Source organism: Dermochelys coriacea, chromosome 9 (assembly GCF_009764565.3).
Source record: "Dermochelys coriacea isolate rDerCor1 chromosome 9, rDerCor1.pri.v4, whole genome shotgun sequence".
Classification (NCBI taxonomy): Eukaryota; Metazoa; Chordata; order Testudines; family Dermochelyidae; genus Dermochelys; species Dermochelys coriacea.
This window is the reverse complement of record NC_050076.1, coordinates 53,829,016-53,847,008: the sequence shown is the minus strand read 5'-3', so window position 1 is coordinate 53,847,008 and position 17,993 is coordinate 53,829,016. Positions and strand designations below refer to the sequence as shown.

General features: G+C 45.1%; 1 protein-coding gene across 5 annotated transcripts in view; it reads left to right on the top strand.

Moving 5' to 3' along the window:
- EPHB1 (EPH receptor B1) overlaps positions 1–17,993 on the top strand; it is a 386,433-nt gene that overhangs the window by 348,275 nt on the left and 20,165 nt on the right. For 4 of the 5 annotated variants that reach the window (XM_038415984.2, XM_043492655.1, XM_043492656.1 and 1 more), the window contains 2 exons: positions 974–1,129; positions 1,662–3,016. In XM_038415984.2, the coding sequence (XP_038271912.1) occupies positions 974–1,129; positions 1,662–1,770 (265 nt within the window). In that variant the 3' untranslated portion in view covers positions 1,771–3,016. Of the gene's footprint in view, positions 1–973; positions 1,130–1,661; positions 3,017–4,517; positions 4,578–17,993 lie in introns of all 5 variants that reach the window. The other variant, XM_043492653.1, reaches the window with a different exon arrangement.

Sequence of the window (17,993 nt, the reverse complement as noted above, 5' to 3'; positions counted from 1 at the left end):
TAATTGGATACTGAAACTTGTTAAACAGGAGAATAACGAAAGACAAATAATGAATAGTGCCCATGCACCAAATACCCATGCAAGTAGTTGTGGCGTACAAGGAATTCTCCAAACTTTCAGATATGTAATGTCTGTTCATGAAAATAATCCTGAACAGTGAATAATAAAAGACATGAGCAAGATAGAATCAAATAGCCCTGGTAGAATCAAATGGTTATGCAGATGTTAGTGAACACTGAGTTTGCAGTACGCAGGGGTAGTATGGATAGGATAGGATTGGATAGGATAGGATGGTATAGTGACTTGCTGAAGAGGCTGTGTTCCATTACCTCATGAAAACAGACTTTTGTGCCGATGTGCCACAAACCTTCACAAATCCTGCCTCTGTCACAAGTTACCATCTCCAGGACCACTTTTAACTCCATATAACGACCTTGGCCTTCCAAACTGCCTGTAGAGGACCTGTCCAGACCACACTTAGAAAGAGTTGTGTTGTTAGCAGTCCACCTATCCTGAACATATTGTACAATCCAATAGCCACAGTAAGTAGGACACTATCTATAGTGCCTTTCAGCTCAGATTCAAAGTCTCTTTGTGTTCCCGGGTATTTTGGGGTAGCAGCAAGGGGGAGGGGAAGGTATGATGGGAGACTGAGAATTCAGGAAATGTTGGAGAGATTTAAGATGTTTGGCATCAATCCAAAATAGATGGATTTTAGTCATGTGGGGGGCTGGGATAGGTGTATTTTTAATAAGCACAAAATAAATGTACATCTCAGCCACTGACTGGCAATGCTTCACTGATTATACAGTAGGTTATTGTTTGCTATGAATCTTATAAAGTGCTGGCAACCCAGCATAACCCCATTTCTACCTACTAGCTGGCTGGTTTCACCTTTGTTTTTGATCTACACCATCTGTCGGCTTGGGTTTCCAGTCCAGCTTGACCTAGGCTCCTTTCCATTGTGTTTCAGGCCTTCTCAGCCACTGTTAGACCGCTCCATCCCAGATTTCACTGCCTTTACCTCAGTAGAAGATTGGTTAAGCGCCATTAAAATGAGCCAGTACAGAGACAACTTCCTGACTGCTGGCTTCACCTCCCTCCAGCTTGTTGCCCAGATGACCTCAGAGTAAGTGGTGCATACAGTGTACTCACCTAAACTCTTACCCAGCTCCCACTGAAGTCATTAAAAAGACTTCCATTGCCTTTGTGGGAGGAAGATCTGGCTCCTAAAGACTGACTTTCTCTGGAGATTGCCAGTGCTTCTTGGTCAAGACAGGGTCAGAAGTAATATGAGAATTGCCTTTCTCATAGTAGTTTACTATTTTCTCTTCCAGGAAAAAAAACACCAGGGAATGGAAAAAATAAATAACCTCAAATCAACCAACTTTTTTGAACTTCAGATAGGTTTGGTTTGAGTTTGGGGCAAATATTCAGGTTGGTTTTTGGTCTGTCCAATACATGATTGCTTATGAGTCTGCAAATACAGGTCCATTGTTTTAGATTCAGAGATGGGACACCTTTTATTTTGCTGTTCTCTTCTATCTCATCAGTGACACTAAAGAACAAAATGAGGTGTTTCTGGGACGAAAACCATGAAACATATTAAAGAGTGTAAAATGAAGACATCTAAACTGAACTACCTGTTGTTTTTTTTACAGAGATCTCCTGAGAATAGGGGTGACTTTGGCCGGACACCAGAAGAAGATTCTGAATAGTGTCCAGTCTATGAGAGTACAGATGAGTCAGTCTCCAACCTCGATGGCATGACATCTCTCATTTTATGGAGATGGGAAAGGGAGGGGAAACAATGAAGGGTCAGAGGTGGGACGGGAGGAACAGACTGACAAAGCAGTGAAAAATGTGGAAAAGTTGAATTATCGTCTAAGAACTGTAGCAGCTGCAGACAAAGAACACATGGGACTTGTTTCTAACCGGCAGCTTCCGTTTCTCGCTAACAGAAGCACACTTACTAATGCCAGGGGAAACAGCATATAAATAAATATAAATATATACAAATCATATATTTAAAAGACAATGAAGACAAACCAATGTGTGTTGGGAAAAAAATAGACTCCAATCCCACCACCAGTGAGCAGTAGTCAAAACTGATATGAAACAAGGGGCCAGTGGGGTGGGGAGAGGTGCAAGAATTGAGTTTCCAACCCAGAGAAACCATCTTCAGCAACGACATTCCTTTTCTTTTCTTCTTTTGCTCCCCTTCCTGACCTCTCTCCCACACCCCATTCTCTATTCATGATCTACGTGGAAGTGTCTTCAAAAGTCTCCACAGCTACCTACTGTAATATCAAGATGTTGTTCTGTCAAGTACCAAAGGACTTCACTGACCACTGCATGGGGGATCCAAATCAATCCAGTTAATGTCTTCATATTGAAGAAGAGATGTACCTTCAATAGAAAACCTTGTTTTTCTTTTGCTTGCATTTTTTTGCAAAAAGGAAAAAAAAACCATAATGGAAAAAGAAAAAGATGTTCCCGTGTGCGCGCACGCGCATTTGTATGTGTACTTTGTCAACTTACTGTGGATTCACTACTTCTCCATAACAGAGAAAACAAACCAACCCAAGTAGAATGGATAGTAAATTCATAACATTCAGCGGAACTGGTGGTGTGGGGGAAGGGAGAAGTGATTGGCTTTGCTTTCTGTCTGGATCAGTTGTACCTGGAATGTTTAATGAGAAATAAGAGAAAAATAAAGCAAACCCAACTCTCAATGTTTTGCAAACCTGGAGGAAGAAGCAAAGGAACAGTCAGGTTGGATACTGCATGGGTTTCATATGGGATTATTATGAGATGCACAGTGTTTGTTACGGGATTGTTGACTGCAGAGGCAACAGGAAAAGAAGACAGAGAGAGACACTCTGGAAAATAGACTGGTTAGTCCTCCAGCATCTCCATGATCTGCAGAAGATGGCTATGGAGAACTTTTTTTCCCATCGTGTGGACCTAAGGATTTTGCTATTAAATTACTGACTTAGGTTTCATGGCTTCAGAGGTAGGTCCATATGTTTTGCGTGCCTCTGTGTCCATCCATCCTTCCCTATTGTATCTCTTTGCTCACTTCACTGAGGCATCTTCCACTGAATGTTTTCCAGTGTTTGATCTGTTGTTCATCTGTCAGTCTCTTTGCTAATTTGCTAATCTGTCTAGTTAAAATTACTAGAAGCATGTCAGTGTTTAGATAAAACATTGCAAGAGTGGACAGTTTAGCCTCTCGCTGGAATATGTAAAGAGTTTATAAAAAGAATGAACTCTTAGTAAGGATTTTACTTAGCTCATTCTGTGTGAGTTATCATGCTCTATCACCACATATTTACAGAAATCACAGTTGTCAACAAAGTGTACTCATGGCATAGGGAATAGATTTTGTGGCCCGCTGTTCCAAACACAGGGATCTGATCAGTCGGCTGAAGGAGCCTGCCTAGCTTCCGACCAGAATTAGCTGAGTTGCTGCCAAGCTTGGCATATGAGTGCCTAAGATTAATCTCCTTAAGGAATTTCAGTGGATCAGCATCTTACATCTATGATTTGGTGGCTCACTAGTTCGCATCCATCATTGTGACCATGCAGAGATGTGATGGTCTAGGGAAAAAAACAGAAACTTTTGGAAAAAACAGATTTTTTTCCATTTTTTTCTGAGACCCAGTACGGAAAAATTAACCATTTGTGGAAATATTTAAAAGAAACTATTATATGAAATATTTTCTCTCAGAATGAACAGTGAAAGAAGGAGGAAAGAAGGAAAAACTTGAGCTGTGCTAGCATTTCCAAGAATACATTAGTAACTGTTTAAGTTATACTGGTTCATAGGATGGCTAGGTTTGTCTACAATTACAGCACTTACTGTATATATAATGATAATAACTGTTAAAGAGTATAGTAACTCTGCCACCAGAAAGTTTGATATGTACCTGAATTTACTGTTGGTCCTTAATATTCTGCTCTGTTAATTACATTATAGGGATATTCATTTTCCAAGCTTTTTCTCTAGAAACATGAGTTTCTTCTGTTCCTGCATGATAATGTCAGGTTAGGTCTATATATGTACTATGTCTGAGCTCAAAGGATATAACCTCCCACTATGTTTATAATAGTATTAATGTTTTCTATTTTCAACTTTTTATTGTTTTTCTTATTTGCCACAGGCAAAAAAATACACCTAAGTACCTTAGCGTACAGTTGCAGCTCCCTCCCTAATACTAGGTATATTTGTCATTATTCTCTGAATCAAAACTAAAGAATTTATACTTAGCTCATAAAGATACCAACAGTACTTTTTATGTGCTAACTAAATTATACACATTACATTACTCATTCTTAAAGAAGCAAATAAAGTTTCATTTTGATAAGCATGTAACTACTGCAAATATTTCAATTTTCCACAAATTTCTGGGGGTTTTTTCTGGAGGAAAAAGAGCAGAAACAAATGTGTTTGTTCCCTACCTTCAAAATTTCTGGAAATTTTACAGCTCTACTCTCTTCCACATATTGCATAGATGCACTTATACAGTCATACGCCGCTGGAGCTGACCTTCAGTCTGGGTGTAATATTGGAGGTGAAATAAAGGTAGTTCTATCACTGGACATATATTCTAAGCAAAAGTCATTCTGCCTGGTGGCCTGTAATTCTCCTCTGTGCTTTTTTCAGGGGCACCAGATGTCTTCTTGCCCCATGTTGCAGTTTCAGATGGGCCATCTCCTGTGATCACTGCACCCCCCTATCCCTTGAAAGGTTTTCTATGGGGCATGAGGTTGGCTGCCCAGTATCCTGAAACAGTGAGACAAGTATATTCCTGTTCACACCAGCACGCTGGGTGATGGGACCTAGAGACACATCAGAAGTATTTGCACTATCATTAGGACACATGGCCTTCTGGTTTGTCCCTTTCCTCCAGAGCTGAATGCAGGAGTAGTGGGAGTTATCCTTAGTTACTATCCTACTGTTGCAAGATGGGATTGTGGGTAGCTTCCTATATCCAAGAACACCTCTTCCTGGATTGGGAGGGCTGTGGCCGCTCAGAGTTGTGAGATGGGAGAGCTGACATCTATAACTTCCTAAAGAGTTGTGCAGAGGGGAGAACAGGATACTCAACATGCAAGGGCAAAGACAAAGGAGTTGTAGGCCTCCCTGCAGATTTCAGTGGGAAAGTGGTCCCTGGTACCTGTATATTCTTTACATCGGCAGTTTTTGCTTGAGTTAGGAAAATGTCACAAAGCTTGAATGAGGAATAGATACTAACAAATGCAAAAATGATCTTGTTTCAACTCATAGAGTTTTCCCCCAGAGAAACAGGCAAAGAAAAACTCCCCTTGTCTGACAGCAGAAGGGACTATTCCAAGGCCTGTCTGATAGCCAATCTTTAATACCGTTTGGAATACTCGCCTCCAAAATCTGTATTCAAGCATGTTGTCACACCAAATACAACATGCATATGAAAAAAGCATTCTGCATACTAATACACTGTGTCACTACATTTCTATTCACAATTGATAAGGGATCCTTTGTGTTTTTATTATTTCTCTTTTAGTAGAAGAAAACTAAAGGTATAAAGCAGCATGACAATGAGACAGACTAAATAAAAAACACTACATTTATGACTACCCTTTTGATGCTTATTATACAGGGTGGGAATGCTCTTGATCGGAAGTTAACCCTTTAGCCTTGCTTTGTATAGTGTCTGTGGTTTATATGCAGTGCAGGAACAGAACTGAACTACAACCCTTCTTAATGTGAAATCAATAGGTCCAGTTCTGCCCATTGAAGTCCATGGGCTTTGTACCCATCTGGCTGAGAATAAAATTGGCCCTTCAGCTTCCAAAGTAATTTAGTTATTCTAGGAAGCTACACTATGCTGTTTAACTCTACCTGATTATTTCCCCACCTTTGTTCCCCTCCCACCTCTCATATTCTCTGTCACTGCAGGCAAAACCTGTGTTACTGGTCTTGACCACTTACTGAGCACTGGCAGCGTGCTAAAAGCAATAAAAACATAAAGGAAAACAAGGGTCAAGCTCTTCCAAAATATCTCCTAACTGAGATTTCTTAAATCACCTACATAAATTTAGGTGATTTTTCAAAGTGCTGTGCACCCAGCGGCTTGCACTGGGGCCATAGATTCCCAGCTGTAAAGATTGGTTACCCATGTATCTTTCCTAGGGTCCATTAACCATCATCCAATTGTTTAAGTTAACTCTCTGGCCTAGTGGCTACAGCTCTGTATTGGGACTCAGGAGACATAGATGCTATTCCTGGATCTGCCACTGGCCTGCCAGGTGACCCTGGACACGTCACTTCCCCCCTCTGTGCCTCAGTTTCCCCATCTGAACAATGGGGATAATGACACTGACCTACTTTTTAAAGCACTTTGATATAGACTGATGAAAAGTGCTAGATATGATGACTTAGAATTTTGTTCCCTTCTTTTTCCAATGGAATGGACCCTGGTCCCTCTCTGTCTCTTCCAACTTGCGTAGACCAGGGAGTAGGCATGGGCAATGTTCCTGATTTCCACAATAGGAAAGTGTTAAATTGCAGATGTAAGCATGGGAAATAAGCATATCTGGTCACAAGGAGCTTCAGTCCTGCCATTTGTGGAGAGTGGGATAGTTCGTCTGAGAACAATGCTACATTTATATAGTGTGACAAAGCTCTGTCCTTGCCTCCGTGGGTCCCGTGTTTCCTGGCGGATTTCACTAGCCTCAGAGGCTCACTGTGACCCTCCAAATAACCCTTCTTTCTCTAGAGACAAGGGTCACAGTCTACTGAGCCATTTTCATCACAAGCCAGCGAGGGAGGTGAGGAGAAGTTATCCTTCCTTGCACAGTCTCTGTTGTCTCCCAGTCTCAGTGATTAATCAGGGGCAAAGGTGGGGGGGGAGCTCGGGCCCACCCTCTACTCCGGGCTCCAGCCCAGGGACCCTAATAGTATCAGCTATGGTAGCTGACCTTTTAGAAACATGACATGTACAATTTCCTGGGCTACTTCCCCCACAGCAGCCCTCACTTCCACAAGCTTCACTTCACCCTAACCTCAGGGCCTCCTTCCTTGTGCCTGATAAGGTGTGTACTACTCAGCCTCTCCAACAGCGCAACTTCCTCCCACAGCTCCTGACATGTACACCCACCTGACTGACTGGGAGGCTTTTAACTAGTTTCAGCCAGCCCCTGATTGGCTTCAGGTGTCCCAATCAACCTAGTGTTCTCCCTGCCTTCTGGAAAGTTCTTAATTGGCCCCGGGTGTCTTAATTGACCTGGAGCAGCTGCCATTTCACTTATCCTGGTACCAAGAATTTGTTTAGCCTGGAGCTAATATATCTATCTCCCACTACTCTTCCATAGCCATCTGACCGTGCCCTGTCACATATACCCCCCCTCTGCTCAAAACCATAGAGTTGGGCAACTTGGGACACCAGGCAGTATGCTCGTGACAGACCATCAGTGTTGCTATGGTGGCATCCAGCCCTGTGCCGTATGCGGAACTGGAATGGTTGGAGGGATAAGAACCACCTGGTGACCCTTGCATTCTTTTCCTTATTCCGCTGCATCCACCGGAGCGGTGCATGGTCCATCACAAGATTGCCAGCCTAAGAGGTAATAATGCAGTGTCTCCATAGCCCATTTGACAGCAAGGCATTCTCTCTCAACTAGTGCATATTTCTGTTCTCTTGGGAGAAGCTTTCTGCTTAGGTAGAGGATTGGGTGTTCCTCTTCTCCCACCATTTGCGACAGAACTGCTCCCAACCCCACCTCGGAAGCGTCTGTTTGTAAAATAAATTCCCTGTTAAAGTCCGGAGCTATGAGTATGGGGTCATTACAGAGGGCCGTCCAAAGGTCTGTAAATGCCCCCTCTGCTGCGTCGGTCCACTTTACCATGTCTGGACCTCGGGCCTTCACCAGGTCCATTAGGGGACTTGCCCTAGTGGCAAAGTGGGGAATAAACCGTCGGTAGTAGCCTACCATGCCTAGAAACGCACAGACCTGCTTCTTTCGGGTCGGCCGGGGCCAGTTTTGAATTGCCTCTAGCTTATTCATTTCGGGCTTCACTATGCCCCTTCCCACAATATATCCTAGGTACCTAGTCTCTGCTAGCCCTATGGTGCATTTAGCGGGATTAGCAGTGAGGCCAGCCCACCTTAAGGTGCACAATACTGCCTCAACTTTCTCCAAGTGGGTTCCCCCGTCTGGCATATGGATGATGACATCATCTAGGTATGCAGCTGCATAACTAGTATGGGGGCACAGCAGCTTATCCATGAGGTGCTGGAATGTGGCTGGGGCCCCATGTAGCCCAAAAGGGAGGACGGTGTACTGGAATAGCCCATCTGGGGTGGAGGATGCTGTCTTTTCTTTAGCTTCTTTGGTCAGAGGAATCTGCCAGTACCCTTTTGTCAGATCCAGTGTAGTCAAGAATCGGGCACTACCCAGTCGGTCAATCAGTTCTTCAATGCGTGGTATGGGGTATGCATCAAACTGGGATATTTCATTCAGTCAGCAAAAGTCATTACAGAATCTCATGGTACCGTCAGGTTTAGGCACTAGAACAATTGGACTGGACCACTGACTGCAAGATGCTTCAGTAACCCCTAATTCTAACATTTTCTTTACTTTGGCCTTGATTTCCTCTCTTTTGGCTGCTGGGATTCGGTAGGGTCTCAATGTTACCTTGGCTCTGGGGATCGTGCGGATATGGTGATAGGTCTCAGTTGTCCACCCTAGTTTTGTAGAGAACACATATCTGTTGCGATTAATCCATGTTGGCTGCCTCAATCTTTTGGATCGGTGTCAAGTCGGATGATATCCTTACTTGCTCGTGTAAGTTATCCTCCTGTAAGTTAATCTCGTGCCAAGATTTTAGAAGATTGATGTGGTAAATTTGCTCCGATTTCCAGCGGCCTGGCTGCCGCACCTTATAGTTCACCTCTCCCACGGCTTCGATTATTTCGTAGGGTCCCTGCCACTGGGCCAACAGTTTACTTTCTGCTGTGGGCACCAGTACCATCACTGATCCCCGGTTGGAACCATCGAAGCTTCGCTTGGTGGTTATAATGGGTTCGTTGGGTCTCCTGTGCTCTCTCCAAGTGTTCCCGTACAATGGGCGCAACTCGGGCTATCCGATCTCTCATCTGCAGTACATGCTCAACAATGTTCCTTCCGGGATTTTACTCCTTTCCGCAGGCTTCTCTGGCTATATCCAATATGCCCCGAGGGTGGCACCCATATAGTAGTTTGAATGGAGAGAAACCCGTGGAGGCTTGTGGAACCTCCTGGATGGTGAACAGGAGGTAAGGCAATAGGGTATCCCAGTCTTTCCCATCCCGGCTCACCACTTTCCTGATCATGGCCTTGAGGGTCCTATTTAAACTTTCCACAAGGCTATCTGTTTGCGGGTGGTATACAGAGGTCCGTAGGGCTTGTACATGGAGCAATGAACAGAGATCTTTCATCAACTTGGACATGAAAGGTGTCCTTTGATCAGTCAATATCTCCTTGGGTAGCCCAACCCGGGCAAAGATCTGTACTAGCTCCTTAGCTATTGTCTTGGAAGCTGTGTTGCACAGGGGAACAACTTCCGGGTACCGGGTTGCATAGTCCAGTACAACAAGCACATGTTGGTGGCCCTGAGTTGTCTTCTCTAGGGGCCCTACCAGATCCACGGCTATCTGTGCAAAAGGAACCTCTATTATTGGAAGAGGTACCAAAGGAGCCTGCAAGTGCAGGTGAGGGCTATGTGACTGACACTCCGGACAAGAGGTGCAGTAGCACCAGGTATCTTCATGTACTCCTGGTATTTCCATTCATGGAATCTCTGGGCCCTTACTGTTGCCGTTACCCCTGCTCGTGCTAGGATCTCTGCCTTCAGATGGGTATAGTCAGTGATATCTGTGGCAGAAAAATCAAAAAGAAAAGGAGTACCGGTGGCACCTTAGAGACTAACAAATTTATTAGAGCATAAGCTTTCGTGAGCTACAGCTCACTTCATCGGATGCATCCGATGAAGTGAGCTGTAGCTCACGAAAGCTTATGCTCTAATAAATTTGTTAGTCTCTAAGGTGCCACCGGTACTCCTTTTCTTTTTGCGAATACAGACTAACACGGCTGCTACTCAGAAAAATCAAAGTAGGCCTTCTGGGCCTCTCCACACAAAAAAAGGGGTGAGGATGCTGGCCCACTGCTCCTGGGGCCATGCCTCATGCTGAGCAGTCCTTTCAAATGAGAGGAGATATGCCTCTACATCATCTCTTGACATCATCTTTGGCAGACAACCAGTGGCCCTCAGGGTTTGCGTCCCGTCGGACCCCTGGGCCTGGGTGGTGAGGATCTTCAGCTGGTCCACCACCTCTCTCAAGAGAGCATGATCTTGGGTCGCCTGGCTCATCAATAATTGATTGGTTTCCTGCTGTAGCCACATAGACGCCTGTTGTGCCATTGCCTGAACCCTGGTGGCCTCCTGCTGGGCTGCTGTGGCTTGTACCAGAGCTCTTACCACCTCCTCCATTGTGGTACAAAGAAAACAAACAAAAACGAAAACAAAAAAAAATCCAAACCCCCAGTGCACTTTTTTTTTAAAACCTCTTTCTTCCGCCACGCTGTGAACAAAATCCCACTTCTAACACCAGTTGTGACAAAGCTCTGTCCTTGCCTCCGTGGGTCCTGCATTTCCTGGCAGATTTCGCTAGCCTCAGAGGCTCACTGTGACCCTCCAAATAACTCTTCTTTCTCTAGAGACAAGGGTCACAGTCTACTGAGCCATTTTCATCACAAGCCTGCGAGGGAGGTGAGGAGACGTTATCCTTCTTTGCACAGTCTCTGTTGTCTCCCAGTCTCAGTAATTAATCAGGGGCAATGGTGGGGGGGGGGGAACTAGGGCCCACCCTCTACTCCAGGCTCCAGCCCAGGGACCCTAATAGTATCAGCTATGGTAGCTGACCTTTTAGAAACATGACATGTACAATTTCCTGGGCTACTTCCCCCACAGCAGCCCTCACTTCCATAAGCTCCACTTCACCCTTACCTCAGGGCCTCCTTCCTTGTGCCTGATATGGTGTGTACTACTCAGCCTCTCCAACAGCGCAACTTCTTCCCACAGCTCCTGACGTGCCCTCCCACCTGACTAACTAGGAGGCTTTTAACTAGTTTCAGCCAGCCCCTGATTGGCTTCAGGTGTCCCAATCAATCTAGCCTTCTCCCTGCTTTCTGGAAAGTTTTTAATTGGCCCCAGGTGTCTTAATTGACCTGGAGCAGCTGCCATTTCACTTATCCTGGTACCAAGAATTTGTTTAGCCTGGAGCTAATATATCTGTCTCCCACTACTCTTCCATAGCCATCTGGCCTTGCCATGTCACAATAGCTTTGTATAAGAGCAGCTAATAGAAGCACCCATCAAAGCTCTGGCTGCCCTTTTCCAATGCTGGGAATTTACAGTACTGAGAAAGTCACAGGAGACTGTTTAAACCCACTGCAATGTCCTGCATAATCCTGATCAGACCTGCATCTGAAACTACATACCATGATACTATGCCAGTAATTAACCCCATCCAATTCTCCCCCATCCTCTCCCCAGAAGCCTGAGAAGAAAGGCAGGCTTTGTGGTGTGTCCAGAAAGTGAACAGATCTGATCCCAGCAGGTCCAAGGCAGGTAGCATGCCCCAGTTGAGGGCATTGTTCCCTCTAATTTTTGACAGGCCATGTGCGCAAAAAATTTCTTCTGTGCAAATTTTTGTGCTCACAGTGTTTCGCCATGTGCGCGAGGTTTAGGATCTGTGTGCGCGCGCAAACGTGCACAGCTTAGAGGGAACAGTGACTGAGGGGCTCTCTCAGAGAATGCCTTCCTCTTTTCCATATGGAGGGAGCTGCTGCTTGAGCTCATCCACTGATGTCAGCTGTTGTGCGGCAGCATCATGAAAGAGGCAACCAGCTTCCAAACTTCTTAGGCCTCTAACGGGCAAAACCAACAGTCTAAACTCCACCCAGCAGCCTGTGGTGCACCTGCTACACGCTCCCAACAAAAAACTCCACTTAATAGGAGTGATGTTATGTTCTGGATGAGTTTTATCTTCTGAGTGGCCTCAAGGTACATCCCCCACCCAGGACAGCACATTGCAGTATTCGAATCTTGAGGTGACAGAGGTATGGATCAGCACAGCAAGGGCCACATCTGAACAAAAAGTGTGCACTTACCTTGCAAGGACAAATAGTAAACCTGCTCCTAGGCACAGCTGCTACTAGAGCATCCAGAAGTAGCCTTGAGTCTAACGAGATCTCCGAGTCACAAATGCGGTTGCAAAGTGATGACTGCACACCACCAATTAGTGGGGGTGCTGATATAATTCTTGCCAATTCTTCTGGATGCTGCCCCCTCTGTCTTTTTCTGGACTGAGCCTCAGTCATCAAGTCCTCATCCAAATCCCAATCTCCTGCAAAGACTGGGTCATCATTTCACTGCACCAAAAGTATCAGCTATAATGGAGACATAGAGCTGGGTATAATCTGAATACTGCAGACGCTGTGGGCCAGGACTTCTTCTTAACCCTCCTGGTGGCCTTGTACACACAGTGGACAATAGTGAGGACAGAGCAGAACATGGTTATGCTCAGTATGAGAGACAGTTAAGGTGGATAAACAACTGCTCATAATTATCTTCAAGGTTCTTCTGCGTTAAAAAGTGCAAAACTGCTACAAATGATTCTTCTCCTGCTAAGAATCTTCATCCAGTTAACAGCCTCTCATGAGCAGCTGTCTGAAAAGCCACTGAGAGGTATAATAAAATTCACATGGACACATTGTCTTCATCATTACTCAGGAGGAGATCATCCACCAACAAAAGCAGTGCAGTTTCTCTCCCACACCGAGGTCAAAACCCAGAATGACTAGGGTCAAAGTGATCTGAAGACTGAAAATATTCATGACTGACCTTCTCCATAGTCTTTCGCTCAAATACTGGAGATCTGGTACCAGTTTACAGGTGGTCCGGTGGTCATTAGCAAGATGATAACTTAAGTAGAGACCTCCTTGGGAATACCTGGGGTCCTACCCTCAGCATTGATGGTTGCTACTGTGTCATCACCAGTCTTTACCAGCCAGCAGGGATATGGCTCTGATACACAGGCAGTGGCCCAAAGCATCCCCAACATTTCTGGAACTTGAGCAACACTGGCTAAACCTCAAACCTCTGTGCTGGTGCACTCAGGACATTGACCTAAACTGACAGATGCTGCAAATGCTGTCTGAATTGCAGCCATTTGTATTGCAGTGGAACAAGCAAACTCCTCACAAAAGCGAAAAACTGGACTATGTTTCTAAGTGGAGGCAGCTGGGATTAATCAGGCTATCCACCACCTGAAGCAGTTCTGCTGTTTTGTGATTTTGCAGATGCTAGTGGGGACTCAGCGATGCCTCTCCATGTCAGAGCATAAGTATTTTAAAATTCTCAGATTGGGACTTCTACCAGCAGCTCTCTAAATATCTCCCTCTTGGTTAGTCTGTTGCAAGTCATCTTTAAGACTTGGTACCCTGTGAGGTTAAAGTTACATCAGCAGCCAGGATAATAGATCCTTCTAATAGCCCACGATCCCATCAATAGAGTGATCAATGCTTGCCCAGAACCTTTCAGAGTAGCAGCCGTGTTAGTCTGTATTCGCAAAAAGAAAAGGAGTACTGGTGGCACCTTAGAGACTAACAAATTTATTAGAGCATAAGCTTTCGTGAGCTACAGCTCACTTCATCGGATGCATTTGGTGGAAAATGCATCCGATTGAAGTGAGCTGTAGCTCACGAAAGCTTATGCTCTAATAAATTTGTTAGTCTCTAAGGTGCCACCAGTACTCCTTTTCTTTTTGCCCAGAACCTGTTTCTCTAACTTTCTGTGGGCAGGCTTTGGTCCCTCATTTTAGTGGGAGAGAAGCACCAAAGCAGGAGTCTTCCCAGACCTAAATAATGTTGGTGCATTCCATGGCAAATGACTCAAAATGTTGCTCCTATGTGTATTTAAAAGCTGCTTTCTCCAAATGAATGATTAGGGGATTTATGGTAAAATGAGTGGAGCTGGTCAAAATTTCTCCTTCAAAACATTTGTTCGTACAGTTGGAAATTTTCATGAAAAATTTTAGTGGTGATAGAAATGTTCTGATTTTTCAATAGAAAACTGAAAAAAAAGACCCTCTCCCTCCCAAAGTTTCTGGCTTTGGTTTCTGGTTTTAAAAACCAGAACATTTCCACAGGATTCCCTGCCCCCCAATACTTTCCAGCAAGAAATAATTAGCATTTATGTCCAGCTGTAAAGATGAATAAAATGTAATAGCCTGTTTGCAAATCTGGTGGAACATTTCCCTTAAACTCCTCAGTCTCTCTCTCTCTCAGACACACTCTCTCTCCCTCTCAAGAAAAAAAAGTCCTACACTGGGTTGTTCAAACTCCAGAGTGACTGAGAGGCTTTATTCCTTCCCCTGGTTTCTCCTTGCAAGAGTTCTTCTCTCTTGAGTTGCTCTCACCTTTGACCCCTTAGGGTTACACTCTCCACCACTGATAGCAGAGCATTCTCAGCGCAGGGCCCACGTCCCTGGAAATAGCTCCTTCCAGGAGGCTGAGTTTAATGAGCTGCTAGGCACAATGTAAGACCTGCCTGTTGAGTTAAAGCTTTGTACAAGGTTTGCTTTAGCTTAATGTTGAAGAAGTGGAGATCTTATGGAAAGGAGTGAAAGGGAAAATTTGCTGTAGGCCTTAAAGATAGAAGCTTGGGATGTTGTTATTGTTTTCTAAACATAAGGCACCTAGGTGCGTGGCAATAGATGTGACGCTACATTTCTGGCTACATACATGAAATCATAACTACATTCTTCGCATCCCTCTGCATTAATATGAAGCTGTCTCTCCAAGTGAAGTGTGACCTGCCCATCTTCTGTCTTGTGTCTGTTTTTCAAAGAGCAGGCCCCACATGATTCATTAGATAGAGATCAGAGGTAAAAGGTGACTGAGGATGTGAGTAGCAATGTCTCCGAGGGACCTTTGCAAAGATAAGATTGACCAGCTGTGCAAGGAGCACTATTGTATGATTTTAAATTATCTCTAGAAGCATCACCTTCAAAAGACATGACCTCCCAGATTATCTGAAACGCCAGGCTGGGCACTGTGCTGACTTCCCAGCAGTATTGACTTGGCCAGGCTGTACTTTCATGAATAAAACCCAGTTAGGACCAGTTGGATGGAACTTTTCTTGGGTGGAACAGAGAATGTGTTAACTGAGAACTCTTCTACCTCCCAAGTTGAGCCAGCATGACTGTTGACTGACCACATAAAATCTAAACAGCGGAAAGGCAACATTCACTATGAATCATCCTCAAATTTGGCCACTCCCTTCTAAGAAGAATTTCAGATTATAACATTGCCCCCACATTTAATTTCCTTATTCTTCCTCCCAGTTTTCTGTCTCAAAGGGTCTTTCTCCCCCATTGTCTTAACCAACAGCTCATGCCCAGGTTCACAAGAAATGGAATGTTTCAGAGTAGCAGCCGTGTTAGTCTGTATTCGCAAAAAGAAAAGGAGTACTTGTGGCACCTTAGAGACTAACAAATTTATTAGAGCATAAGCTTTTGTGAGCTACAGCTCACTTCATCGGATGCATTATAATTCTTGACATCTGATTTGTGTCCATTCATTCTTTTACGTAGAGACTGTCCAGTTTGACCAATGTACATGGCAGAGGGGCATTGCTGGCACATGATGGCATACACCACATTGGTAGATGCGCAGGTGAACGAGCCTCTGATAGTGTGGCTGATGTGATTAGGCCCTATGATGGTGTCCCCTGAATAAGAATTATAACATTCAAAAACCAGTTGGAGAACACTTCAATCTCTCTGGTCACTCGATTACAGACCTAAGAGTGGCTATCCTTCAACAAAAAAGCTTCAAAAACAGATTCCAAGGAGAGACTGCTGAATTGGAATTAATTTGCAAACTGGATACAATTAACTTAGGCTTGAATAGAGACTGGGAATGGATGAGTCATTACACAAAGTAAAACTATTTCCCCATGACAGGTTTCAGAGTAGCAGCCGTGTTAGTCTGTATTCGCAAAAAGAAAAGGAGTACTTGTGGCACCTTAGCGACTAACAAATTTATTAGAGCGTAAGTGAGCTGTAGCTCACGAAAGCTTATGCTCTAATAAATTTGTTAGTCTCTAAGGTGCCACAAGTACTCCTTTTCCTTTTCAAGATTTCCAGGCCTCCATTCTAAGGCCCTGTTTCCCATACACAGGAATACATCACTCTAGAAAAGCAGCTTCTGGATAGCCACATCCATTTTGCACTCATGGTGCCTGAAACGGTCACAAAGCTGAACCATGGCTCCCTGTGTTTTCTCTCTACCTGCCAAAGGCAGCTCAGTGCTGCTCCCTCTGGAAAGCATAGTCTCCTCACTGAACAGTCTCAGGGCATGGCTACACTAGAAACTTCAAAGCGTTGCCGCGGCAGCGCTTTGAAGTGCGAGTGTGGTCACGCACAAGCACAGGGAGAGAGCTCTCCCAGCACTCCTGGTAATCCACCTCCACGAGAGGATTAGCCCTAAACCTGTCCTCACTGCAATGCCTAGTCATTTGCAGCTTTACAGTCCACCTGCTTCTTTCCATGCCATCCTCTGGCAACAGAGGATCCAGGGAGGATGGGAAGAACAGCTAAGACCTGCCTGTAAACAAGTCCCTCTTAGATGTTTCTCCCACCTGGCCGGAGTCAAAGCTAACACTGGGTGGACCCAACTCTGGTCCCCATCTCTTCGTCCTGGCAGTTGGCTCTGTCCTTTCTGGGCTGCTTATAGATCTTTCCCAGTGGGGGACCAAAAAGGAAAACAAGTGTGACTGAGAATAAACCCTTCCTGGAGCCAACTCAAAAGAGAAACAGCCAGCGATACCCTCTTACTTTGCGGGTGCCTGCAGAGTGACTTTACAGGAGTCCTTCTGGCCGGGGAGCTAAATCAGGCTCAGCTGGGAGTTCACTACATGTCTCGTAGGGCTGGGGGTCTCCAATAAGGGAGTTCCCCCCTGCTGCAGGAGCCCCTCCAGCTAGTTCAGCTCCATAGTCCTTCCTTGCTTTGCTGACAGCAGCTTCTTCCTTTTTTAAAGGCCTCCTTCCCACCATCCACACAGGCTTCTCTACCTCTTCCCCATCAGGGCGGGGGTGCACAGGCCCCATCACACAGCCCACCAACATTATTGCTCTCCAGCAAGAGCAGGAAGGACTACGGAGGCCTCTTACTGGCCCCAGCAGCAAAGGAGTAATGCATCCATCTGCTTTGAAGCAGCCAAGCAACAGCTCTCCTCTGGGGAGTGGAGAGCGTAGCTTTCTGGGCTTGCTGGAAATCTGCTACCACCAGCTCCACAAACTGCCTCAGAGAGGCTGCTAGAGCCCATGGTGTGGGAAGCTTCCAGCATGGCCAACCTCCCTTCTCCAGGCTGTAGGGAAACAAAAGGGGATGGACCCTGCAGATACTTCCTTTCCACAGTTCCTCTATTTATTCAAGTTATTCTGCTCTCCCTTGTGGCCTTGTATGGCCCCAGCGGTGTCTGCTCTGACCCAGTGCATTCTGGTGTGTGGGAATAGGACAGTTTTGTTCCTGCCTGTGCATTTGTCCTATTTTAAGGAAGGAGGTTCCATCCCTGCACTAGGGTGCCAATTTGGTGGATGTGTTCCTGGAGGTTTTATCACCTGACATAATCTTTAATTGGAGATTGATCTTTAATTTCCTGGAGACTCCCGGACAATCCTGGAGGATTGGTAACCCTATCCTGCACTCAGATTGTCCAAGGCATCTCTTTGTCAAAGAGGAGTCTTTAGAAGCTGTGGTGCAGCACTGAGCCTTTTACAAGGAGAGCGTTGGGTATAAAAGCCTTCAGCCAGGTAGCCTGTGGGACTTCCAGGTGGGCATGGCAACCTATCCATTTCTTTCCTGGACCTGTGGATTCTAGTGTAGGAGAAGATAAATGT